The following is a 12,208-nucleotide window of genomic DNA, read 5'->3' as shown; positions in this document are numbered from 1 at the left end:
TAGAAGCACCGAAATTCCCAGTTGACGGCGCTGTTGTTGTTGATACTATAGGTGCGGCTCCTGAACCACCAAAATCAATGCTAGGCGGCAAGTTACTAGTTGGCGTTGCGGTGGGAAGCCCGAATGGTGATGATTCTCTTGCAGATTCAACATCACTTTCCATGTTGACTTGAGTCGACATATCGTCATCATTATCTTTATCGTCGTCATCATCATTATCTTTATCGTCGTCTCGGTCTTCGTTGTCTCGTTCGTCATCACTTGTTGCGGATTCGCCTGCATCGTCATCTTCTTGGTCGCCATCACCTTCGTCATCGGCGTTACCACCACCGTTTGCGTTCTTATAAACTCCTGGTCTTGACGAGTCACAGGACTTACAAGTCTCTGCTGAATCGTCTCCGTTATATTCATTACACACGTCACATTCCCATCCTGTTCTCTTTCGTCTCGAAGACGATACTAGGGATGACATGAATCCATCAATGGCTTCACCATTCGATGCGGCGTGCGATGGAAATGCAAATGTTGGGAGATTCGACTTGTCGATGTCCTGAACGTATGAATCCAGATTGAGGGCATCTAATACAGAAGGTCTTGGACCTGGAAATTCAAACTTGGGTAAAGATTCTGGATTGCGGGACAGCTAAAAAATAGTGATGAGTTAAAGCGTTTGGTGAGACAATGTAAAACTAAGTGATCTTTGCACTTTTCTCCCAAAACTGCGAAAACAATCAGAGACATAACCGTACCTCTAAGATGATGGCTTGCACTGCCTCCTGGTAAGAAGTGACATCATTGCTCAATACGGAGGCTTCTGATAAAGTCGTTTTTTTTGGAGATACAAATGTCTTTCTCGGAGAAGAACTAACACCCATGCTTTGTTCAACTTCATCCTTGGCTTTCTGAACAATTGCGTCGATGGGATTGACTTGTGGTGCCTAGTTGTTCAGAATAGTGGGGAGTTGTCAGTTAACGCAAAAAAACCTTGTAAATATAAAATGGTTGCATAAACATCACCAACATTTGTCGATGTCTTGAGTTTGGGCGGTGAAGATTGCTCATATGGATTGCCTGACGGAGCAAAGGCTACTTGATTCCGTACAAGCTAATAGAATGCAAATAAAGCGTTAACAAGAGTGTTTGGACAAGGCAACATTATCTAAGAACAAGGATGATACCGTACCTCAGGAGCAACAAAAGCTTGCATTGACCTCTTGACTATTTCAGCAGCGCTTTGAGATTTGATGGGTGCATATATAGGATCGTCTAGCATTGACTCATCAGCAACTGCAGGACTAGGAAGTGTCTTTTGAGCTGATGCAGACGGATTTACGCGAGGAGACATTTCCTCATCATCATCGTCGTCTAGCAAGACGGTACCATCTGCATCCTCCTTCAAATAATAAGGAGGTCGACTATCGTCGTCGTCCATTCCGCTATACGCGTCCATTCCATTATATGTCGGACGGATGTCATCGTCGTCTTCAAAGGTGGTATTCATATTTACAGACTCGTCTTCGTAGTTCTCTTCATTTTCTTCATCCTCGTCGTTTTCTTGTTGTTGCTCTTCTTCTTCAGAATTCAATTGCGATTTACGAGTTTCATCGTCGTCGTCCTCATCCAGAACGACGCTGGTTTCTCGATCGTTACGGTCTTTGATGAGTTGACTGCCATCATCGGATTCCCATCGTTGCTCTCCTCCATCATCACTTCCTGCTATTTCGTTCTCCTCTTCATCTTGTTCTACATTGCCCTCAGAAGCTTGAGACCTTCCTGAAGCTTCACTAGATGCCAATTGGTCACTTTCGTACTCTTCATCATCTCCTACTTGTTCGTCATCCTCATCTTCGATAAGTATGACATCATCATCTTCTTCTACGATGCGCCTTACATTATTAGATTTAAGAGGTGATGACGATCGCCTTACAGCTGCAACCGGTTCTTCTGGTTCTTCAGAAGGTGGTGCGGCAAATCGTCTCGTACTTGCTTTTGCAGGTGGTGCTCTGATCGGCGAGGATGATATAGTTATCGACTCGGTTGGTGGTTTAACTGGTGATAGAGATCTGACAGATGGTTTGTATGGCGTTGGCCGTTGATCAAACGATCCTTTATGTATAGTCTTGTCAGCGACATCTGGAGACTCGTCGCGTAGCATTTCAACAGCCGGTCTCTTTTTCAGACCTGGACTTTGCATCAGTGGACTGCCTAGTTTGTTATTACTGCTGCCAACATGTGATGGTGCATTGAACGAGGATGATGATTTTGCACCAAACGAAGGAATACCGCTATGTGCCACAGATGATGGCGTGGCAGACAAGAAATTCTTTGGTGGTGAAGCATTTACAAAGGTTGGCTTTTGCGGTGCTGCTGCTGCTTTACCTTTATCTTTAGACGACTTGGGTTGCTCATTGTTTGCGTTTACAAGGGAGCGATTGGGAGATACACTACCAGGTCGTTCTTCGTCATCGAGCTTTTGTCGTTTAGCAGCCGGGGCATTATCAGACGGTCCAAAAAGAGCTGGAAAAGTAGTTCGCAGTGGTCGAGCAATCGGTAACTGCCTACGAGTACGGGCCAGATGAACTGTAGATGCCATACCAGCGCCATAAAAGACAGGCGTACGCCGTCTTAGAGGTCTACGAGTTTGCACTGGTAGCGGAATATTTGATGGTCTTTGGAGTATTGGCACCGTGGGAAGGATTGTTGCTGTAGTTGTTGATGCTATTGGTGATGGTGGTAGAATCGGTGGTGGAGGCAAACTAAATAAGGGAGTCTGGCCAAACGCTGTTCGACGTGGAGCTATCTCAGGAATGTAAGAATTCTGAGGGAGTGCTAAAAACGGTAAAGACCAGTTGAGCAGGCATATCCAGAGCGGATCAGCTTCTATTGGCACTTACATGCAGCTTGGATGGTTTTCACCAACTCATCAGCTTGCTCACGAGACCAGTCACCAGTTTCGGCAGCTCGCAGCACTGATTGTCCAGCAGCTATCAGAACGGCCTTTTTTGGTGATTCTCTTACAGGCTGAGCTACGGTTGGAATAGGCTCTGGATCTAGCAGCTTGAATAGTTGACCAGGACGAGAGAACCTTGGAGGTTCAGGAGCTACAAAGGTATCATTTCCGTTCAGTCCATTTGAAGACATCCCGCTAGCACAATGAATTTTGATGAGTATGTCTTCGTTTCAGGAGCTGTGCGGGTAGTAAAGAAGCTTACGTTTCATGGAGCTCGTCCGCTTTGGTCTGCTCGTCGTCATGATTTGGTCTTGTTGTAGCAGCAGAAGGAGTTGAAGGGATGATTTTTTTCAATCCTTCCATTATCCACCCGACAGAAGTAGAAGGGCTGATTCCAGATTGAGGCTGGTATAAGAAAAGGAGGGATAAGATGTCAATTTGATGTGTTTTGTGATGCTTCAAATGCTTGCAATGTTATGCGATGAAACGAGTAATAGACAGGGAGCGATGCGTATATAGCAGTCGGAATATGTATTCATACCTTGTCAGGCCTTGCATACGGATGTGGTCTATCAGCCTTTCGTCCAGCTGAGCTAGCTCCTGTAAAGCGAGACAAGATGCTTCTCAAAGTTGACGACGGACTGGCAGTTATCTGCTTATGCTCGTCGGGCGGAGTATTCGACATTGTCTCTATATGTCGTGGGCTTGTTCTTTGAGGGTTTTGGGTGTCATTCAATGTATCTTGTCAATTGTGATTTTTGGAATTTGAAGTGCATGCCACACAACGCCTGGAAGTAGTAAACAAACTAATATCTATAGAATTAACATAGGAAATCCTTATATAACATATTCATACTGCGGCGAGACGTTCCAGTCGCATGAGGTCTTCATCATCATTTACTCAATCCATATCAATTCAAACACGACAGAACGAGTCGGGTACGTGTCGCTGCAGCTTATTTCGCTATTCAAAGCGCTTCGTGGTGTGCTCACCCTCTGATCAGGTCAGTTTGAAGGTGTCAGTTTGTGATCCACCAAACAACGAACGAGAACAATATTGCTATACAAAGGAGTGGTCTGCGGCAGACTTTTTTTCATACTTTTCTGAATGGTATACAATTGCAGGTATTATCCATCACTTTTTGTGTCCATCCAGGGGCCTATTAGACAATTCGTAACGTGTTTGCCCAGTTGTTTGCTAGGTCGCACAACACTAGCAGCACCAGGCCTGACACCGTTTGAAGGTCTCAATACTACCTCACTCTCATGGACGTGATGCTGCGGTGGATTTGGGATGCTAAATGAAGCTGGTCCAATCATGTGAAATGCGTAGAATCATCGAGTACTATGCTATTGAATCCGCAGCTGGTGACAATGGTGATCAAGAAGGAAATGCGGATAGTCAAGATGTGTAACGACAGTTGACCAACGTTTCAGGGTTTTTTTGGCTTGACTCCGGTCTTGTCTCGTATAATTTAGATAAAACCTGTCAGGCCACAGAACAAAAGGAGTTAGAACTACTTGAAATGGCAGTTTTTGGAAAGGTAACCAGACAATCAAGCATTCTCAGTCTCAGCAAATCTAGATAAAGATATTTGGAAACCGCCATCACAGCAACCAGCTGCCAGAAACACCTTTCTGTGTGTCAAACCATTGCGCTGAGAAGAAGAGACCAGTGGTGGACTCGGATGCTGGATATTCTTTGATGGAGCCAACCCTTGTTGGTTTTCCACATATCACGCTTTAAGACTTTGTAAAAGTGAACAATAAGTTTTATTGCAGACAAGATTGGGACTCATACAGCTTATATTGGAGGTGTTTACAAGCGGGCATATTTTACATGAGGTTCTTTACTACGGCTTTTGGCATTATGTGTGCTTTTGTGGTTTGATGCTTTTTTACATGACGGTGACTTCGAATGAGCTATTCTTTTCCAAATCATCCCTTTGATAATTGGAGCTTCACCGTTCCAAAACAGACTTCCTACAACCTGTCATACTATTCTTTTCTGGCCGTTTGCGTGGATAGCGAAGGAGCCACTCGATTTCCTGTGCCTGTGTGTAAGTTTGACCTAGCATAAAAAGAAAACCAAACTTCAGTTACAAAGTCAAATAGAACCATCTCGTGAAGCTCATCGTTAAGCTCAACAAAAACAAGGTGCAATCCCTCCACTCACTCTTGAAACTCTTAATCTCAGCATCTTGTTTGCCAATAATACATACAGAATGCCGTTTTAGAGAGTGTAGCTTGCCGTGAGCAGATTTAGAAGAATTTGCCAATTGGGCTTCTAATTCTCGGACACGAGCTCTCAATAATGAGCATTCGTTTGCCTGTTGTTGAATGGGCAAAGCCGAAGTCAAAGGAACGTAAAACCGTGAGACTTACTCTTACCAACTTGGACCTTCTTGTCAGCAATCCTAATCAAGGCCTCTTCAAACCAATCGTCCCATGACCTTGATTTGACGTCATTTTTATTGTTTTTATTCGAGTTGGGTGTGTTGACTGATTCCAGTGATGGAGCTAATCCCAATATTGCGACCAATCCAAACATGACGTATGTGACTTTAAAAAATCTAGATAATTCATGTGAGTTTTTATGCCATTCTTTAATAGTATTGGTGGCAAAGTTAGAGTCTGTACTTACCCGAACGTAGAAATGGAAATCACTAGCATAAGGATGAGCACTACCAGGAAAAGGAGTACAGCGATTTGCTCGGCTACTTGAGCCTTTTTTGTTGAAGAAGAGTCCATATTGGAAAGCTATCTTAATTGATAGAGGAGTGTTAGCGTAAGGGGTGCGACGACACGGCGCTTTCTCGAAGTTCAAGCCAGTTCCAAACATTTCAAACTGCCGCAAACGAGGCTCCAAGCTCAAACACTACATAAAGGACAAAGAAACATCTTCCATAAGCATCATACCTTTAGTCCCTTTGAGCCAGATTCCTTTTTGTGATAAATTCGTGTTAATGAGATCTCTTTCGTTCCTCCCTCCTCCCTCTATGACTTGACGGTTTCGCGAGACCTAACGGCACGTGGCGAGGACATCTAGAGAACACGCATAAAGTTAACATCACGTCAATTTCAATCATATTTTGCTCATTTCGTAGTATGTCCACCCTCTTAAGTTTCTGTACAAGGATGAGCAAAATGACAGCGAAAAACAGGGAGATGAGGCTTCTTCGGCTCTGAAGAGCGTCCATTGTGAGATACTGTGGTGATGCAAAAGGAACACGGTTAGCTCGGGAGATACGGAGACACGGGCTTTTCCGGAATTTCAGCGAGTTTTTGATATTGTGGAATGACGCAAACGAGTCATCTAGCATCCACCATCCACAGAATAGTACGAAACAATAACAACACATCAAGCGGATCTTACTTTAAAGATGGTTCAAGTTTGGGACTTGTCTAGTCGTTATTGTGTGAATACAGTTGTATTTTCTTCCTCCATAAAATACCTGACATTCCTTCCCTTTCTTCTCAAGATTAATGGAACGTGTCAAGGAGGTAAAGAGGAGGCTTTTGCAATCGGACACGTAAGTTCAATCAATACATTGGCTACCACCACGTATTCTGGATCTCTTTCAGACGAATATTGGGAAACGAGCATCCAAACACTATCGCGACGAGCAAACCCAAACACACATATGATACAACAATTCCAGCGATAAGACACTCTGAGACAATTTACTTCTTCCTACTTTTACAATTGCTTGAGTTCACAAACCAGCCTCAAACCCGAACTTCCGTTTACTACTAACCGGCGCATATATATTATATTCATACACATGAGGTCTACACTACTACTTCTAGTTCCTAACTCAATTGATCTGCACTATAGAAATCCACTCTCCACTCCCGGGCACACTAGTCTGTCGATAATATTGCGCCAAACCAGTAACAGCACGTTCCTCATACTGGATCCGTTCCAACGACTTCTTTAGTTTACGTGCTCTTAGTCCAGCAGCAGCTTCCTGTTCAGCTTGTATAGCTGAAAAGTTGGTTGGTGGTGGCGACGCGGTTGATATGGATGGCATGGCTGGGAAGCCACGGATTGGTGGTGATGATGATTGTGGCACCCATGCTGGTGGTAATCTAAGAGAAGGTTGAATGTGTGAGTCAGTTGACTGTCCTAGAATATCACTATCATTTATTTTGCTCGTCCAAAGGGCACACGTACCTGAAATCAGCCATACTAAACGCCCCACTCAACAAACTCGGGCTACTAGACAACCCGCCCCGATTCTCCAAACTCTGCTTTCTCCAAAACTCTTCCTCAACAAGTATCTGCTTCATAGTCTTAGCACCTGCATTCCCAGCACTACTTGAACCACCAGCAGCAGGTACCATGGCCGCATTACTTGCACCACTATTCCCCCAAACCGCTCTCCCATCAGGCGGACTAGCAGCCGTCAGTGCATTCCCACCCGCAATTCTCGGCGACGTATCAAACGGCACCGTACGTCCCGACGATTGTCCCGGATACAAGACTGGAGACGTCAATGAATGCTGTCCAGGCGATTTGCTAGGTCCAAGAGTCGGTGATGTAGCATTCGATTTACCAGCAGACCGTCTCCGTTCTTTCTGCGACATTGTCTTGTCTGGTGTGATTTTGAATGGTAGGTCAACGAATGATGAAGATTGTGATGCTGCTGGTGTTGATGATATAGATGGTGATCCTGAGGAGGGCCCAGATGTTGGGGATTGCCACGGTGGTGGGCGCACTCGTTGTGCGCTGCTATAACTACCACTTGCACCTGCACTACCACTGGTTGTTCCACTAGCAGATGTTACAGTTGTGAATACATCACGGGTTGGATTATCTCCAAATTGCCGTATATCAGTCTTTATAGGAACGCGATCAAACGTAATTGATTGTCGAGGAGATACTATGGGTTTATCGACTGAAGATGTACTTGTCTGTTCCATAATGTCTCGTAACGATACCTTCCTCCTATATAAACAGATTCAAAGTCAGCGAAAGTTGCGCGAAAAAATCTGGAAGGTTTATACAACACTTACACCGAAGTACTCTCCCACACCTTCCCAGACACACCCACATCCGAATCACCACCACCATCAACACTCTCATTCGACCTCCTCGTACTCTTCCCAGCCTCAGTAATAGCAGACGACGATGACATTGACTTCGTTGCAGCAGGAACAGATAACAAGGCAGGTTGTCCTAAATCTAATTTCTGCCAAACAACCTTCTTGCCACTTTTGCTGTCTAGAGAGTCCGCACTGACTGAAGGCACCAGTTTATTATTACCTGGTAGTCGGTTCAAAGTACCAGAAGAAGCAGTTGCAGCACCATCACCTAAATCCATTTCAAAGATAGTGTCTTCAGGTGATAGACTCGGACTATCCATTAATGACGGTCGCATGCATGGTGAAGCTGCTGAAGTTGGTCTCATAGCCGGAGATTCTCCAATCATTGGTGGCAGCGATGGTGAAACCAGTGATGGCGAAGCGCCCTATGAGGAAATTTTGTTTATTTTTTTTTTCTCGTGAGCATCGAAATCCCAAGACGACATACCAATAATTTGGACTCTGCAGCAGCAGCCCTATGCATCTCTCTTCTCCTCTGCTTTTGCTCCTCCTCCAAAACCCTAGCCTTCTCTCTCGCAACCTCCCAATACCCATCAGGACCTCTCACATAAGGCTGATGTTCTTCCTGCATAGCTTTCAGCGCCTCCGTAATCCTCGCAATAACACTCGGATCACAATTCTCCAACATGCGAGTCTCAACAGCCGTCTCGACATTCCAGCATAGATAGTCCAGACACGATGAATCCAGCTTGGGACAATCATACATGTCCGAAATCTCCAGCAGCGAGATGACATTCGTCAAATCTATAGACATGGCTAGTATAGAAGCACACTGGTCTTTAAGACGATCGAGCAACAATTCATTTGCTGCTGCGAATACATTCACAACAACTTCAGTCCATTCGTGGATGTCGGATGCTTCCGTTCGTCCAAAGACATCTTCAGCTGATGCGTCCGAGTACATGTGGAGCATGACTACATCCATTTGTCGTTTCCAGGACAAGTGAGGGAGTGACACTACTGACATTCCATTCACTTTTTGTATGGTCCATGGCGATGATGGACCTAGCATGGCATCAAAGAAGGGACATCGGGACGCGAGAATGATTTGATGGGCTCCAACATCTCCATCTTTTAGACGTAGTAAGACGTCTGTGAATGGAGGTGCGTCGTTACCATTACTACTGTTGTTACTAAGAGTCGGCAATATCGTTGTAAAAGACCTAGACAGCATTACAGCCGGTTTTGGCAATGACGGAGACGTATTCGTATCATCAACACCCAAAAGTCTCAACATCCTGTAATACTCTGCTTTGACAGTAGCAGGCGACGGCTCTGCACTCTTTTCACGATCTATATATATGTTTTCCCAATACCGCCTCCGAGCTCCAGTATATATCAATTCAAGCACCAGTCCCATCGTAACACCATGACACCCTTTAACCTTCACGTGTGTCGTTTCAGCATCAATAGCAGACACAATAAATTTCACATCCCCTTTAGTTTCAACTGGTTGGGTAGGATGCACCAACATGTCTCCAAAAAACCTAGATCGCGCTCCTAAGACAGCAGCATGAGCACGTAGTCGTGCATCATCACACTCTATAATCACGTCACACATCGAATCGTCCATGAGATCGCGACCTGATATCACGGGTCGAGGAGAGTCGTCCAAGTCACGGACATCTGGCGGTAGTATTGACAAGGCCTTTGATGATGCGAAGGCACGACGCATATCAGAAGGTAGAGATGCACGTGTTATATCTATAGGCGGTGGTCGAGTGTCCACGCGGATTGCAGCGTAGGCTCCGTTCTCGGATGCTACGACGGTCGTAATGTGCTGCAGGAATGGTACTTTGGTATACTAATCAGAGAGCTTGCACTATTAGACCTGAGCGGCAGTACACAGAAAAAAAGCTTGTGTTGCACTCAGCTCATACCTTGAAATACGTAACGTCACCGCTATCAGACAAAGATTCCCGAATCTTGGCCTCTTTCCTTCTAATCCCCGTAAACACATGTCCACTCTCCGTCCTAACCAGCAAATTACTATCAATTCCAATAGCAACATCTCTCGCAGCCAAATGCTTCTTCCGTGTTCTCCATACACGTTTCGGTCTACGTTGAGGAAACGTGACTTGCTGCCATGTATCTGCGTATACTTTATCAGGTGGAGACCACATGAAGACATCACCAGAGGATGAGACACCAGCAAATAAGTGGGCACCAGGATGTTGGTTGCTGCCTCCGACGATTTTCACGATATGCGGGGGTGTCAGGTCAATTTGATGGACCTTCATGCGACGTGGGAAGGATGGGAATGGGAAGGAGAGCTTTTGCCAGTGGAATTCAGCGTGTACGTAGACCTAGATGGTAAAGTTTGTAAAGGCGACAAAAAAGATAAATCGTTGCTGGTTGCACACCCACCTCATGAGAAGCATTCAACACTGCCGTAGCATTGTTAGTCACAGCAATCTGAACAATATCCATTTGTGGCAACGATGTGACTTTTCGTGGATGTGCATTGATTAACGGAGCACTTGCAGCAATAGGCATACCTGAAAATTTCGCATAGTTGAAGTTTAAGACCAGCAAAAAAAACTAACTCAATGATGACGAAGAGATTACATCTTACCTAACTGCCCAATATTCATCCCCCAGGTGTACAATAGCCCTTGCTGCGAATATGCAGCAGAATGAAATTTGGCAGCCGCAATCCCACAAATCACCACCTTTTTCAATGCACCCAGCACTTCCTGTGGAGACGCATTCTTCCCCATCCCACCACCTTCACCATTCTCATCATCAGTCGGATACCCCAGCTGTCCATACCTGTTACTTCCCCACGTGAAAACCTGTCCATGGGAAGTCAAAACCACGGTATGGTCAGGCCCCAGCGCTACTTGCGATACTTCGCCACGAACACCGTCGACGAGGGTCGGCCGTAGCTGTGTTTCTTCGTCGCCGAGTCCGAGTCTGCCACCGACTCCAAAACCGTTCAGATACAGTCCTTGGTCGGTTGCAATGGCTGTATGGTATTTGGATATGTTTATCGAATGGTGGTGTGGTTGGAAACACTGTAGGGTATCGATTGTGACGGGAATGTCACTGGGTACTGGTATTATAACACGTTCAGGGAATGTGCGGTTGTCTGAGTTTTGATGTCCCAACACCTATGAATATGAAGCGAGTGTAAGAGCTTATTTTGTCGTATTCTTAAACCACGACATTTTCTCCACTTACATAATTACTATTAACTCCCCAAGTCCACACACTCGTACATGATAGATTCTCAATCAATGAGCTGGTATTCCCTTGCTCTTCATCTGTAGTTGCGGTAGTGACAGTAGCACTCTCATCGCCTCCACTACCTATACTCTTGGCGATAGACGAGTATGCTCCTGGTTTTGGTTGCTCGATGGACGACTAGGTTGGAAGAAGGGAGTCAACATATTTCCTTCCTATGCGCAAAAAACCATGCAAAATCCGGTGGGCGTATAACTCACATTTAACAATTCCAAACACGTGCTCCCTTCATAATCCCGTATACTCAAATCACAATCACTCCGCGTCCTAAGAATCTCGAGCGCGATATCCAGGTTTCCACCATACAGTGCCTAATCAAAACATTGATAGTCAACCCATCAATCAATCAACCAACAAAATCACGTTGTTTTGACCACGTTCCAACGTTTGACTGCGCATATATCCAACACATCACGTCTTGCATTATAGAAATAAGCATGATTTCGCCTCGTTCCATGGCTCAGACTCACTCTCCTCTCCTCCCTCCCTGCAAAATCACACTAGCCAATGTTTGGATGAAATCTCAACAAGAACTTACACGATGCATGGGCGTCCAGCCAGACTCGATATCCGGGATATTGACGTTAACACGAGGGACATTCAGTAGTAATGTCACGATAGCCATGTTTCCCAGCGAGACAGCTAACTGGAGTGGAGTTCGTCCATACACGTCCCTGGTGTTGACTTCAACAGGGCGTTTTCCATGATGCGAGTCAGTGGATCTGGGGTCGAGAAGTGCTTTGACACCGCCAATGTTGTTTTGTCTGATGGCCTCAAAGAGCGGGTTGTTCATGCTTTTTGGTGTGGGGGTTGATGAAAACACGATGGAATTGAGAAAAACATGTGTCGGGTCACTAACCAAAAAAAAGTTGATGGTGATTATTGTGACGCGTTTGAACTGCC

At 45.2% G+C, this 12,208-nt stretch overlaps 1 protein-coding gene across 1 annotated transcript; it reads right to left on the bottom strand.

Annotated features, from left to right (window-relative positions):
• Nucleotides 1-6,768: 6,768 nt before the first annotated feature.
• On the bottom strand, nucleotides 6,769-12,098 carry SmJEL517_g04867 (uncharacterized protein; the record flags this gene model as incomplete). The annotated part of the gene is made up of 10 exons (XM_031170795.1): nucleotides 6,769-7,042; nucleotides 7,128-7,901; nucleotides 7,970-8,424; nucleotides 8,487-9,863; nucleotides 9,940-10,365; nucleotides 10,427-10,557; nucleotides 10,635-11,172; nucleotides 11,243-11,425; nucleotides 11,506-11,616; nucleotides 11,844-12,098. The coding sequence occupies 10 exons, from the start codon at nucleotides 12,096-12,098 to the stop codon at nucleotides 6,769-6,771; spliced, it is 4,524 nt and encodes a 1,507-aa protein (XP_031023257.1).
• Between the last annotated feature and the right edge of the window lie 110 nt (nucleotides 12,099-12,208).

Source organism: Synchytrium microbalum (genome assembly GCF_006535985.1).
Source record: "Synchytrium microbalum strain JEL517 chromosome Unknown SmJEL517_scf0037, whole genome shotgun sequence".
NCBI classification, from domain to species: domain Eukaryota; kingdom Fungi; phylum Chytridiomycota; class Chytridiomycetes; order Synchytriales; family Synchytriaceae; genus Synchytrium; species Synchytrium microbalum.
The sequence above is the reverse complement of the archived record's forward strand: the minus strand, read 5'-3'. Positions and strand labels throughout refer to the sequence as shown.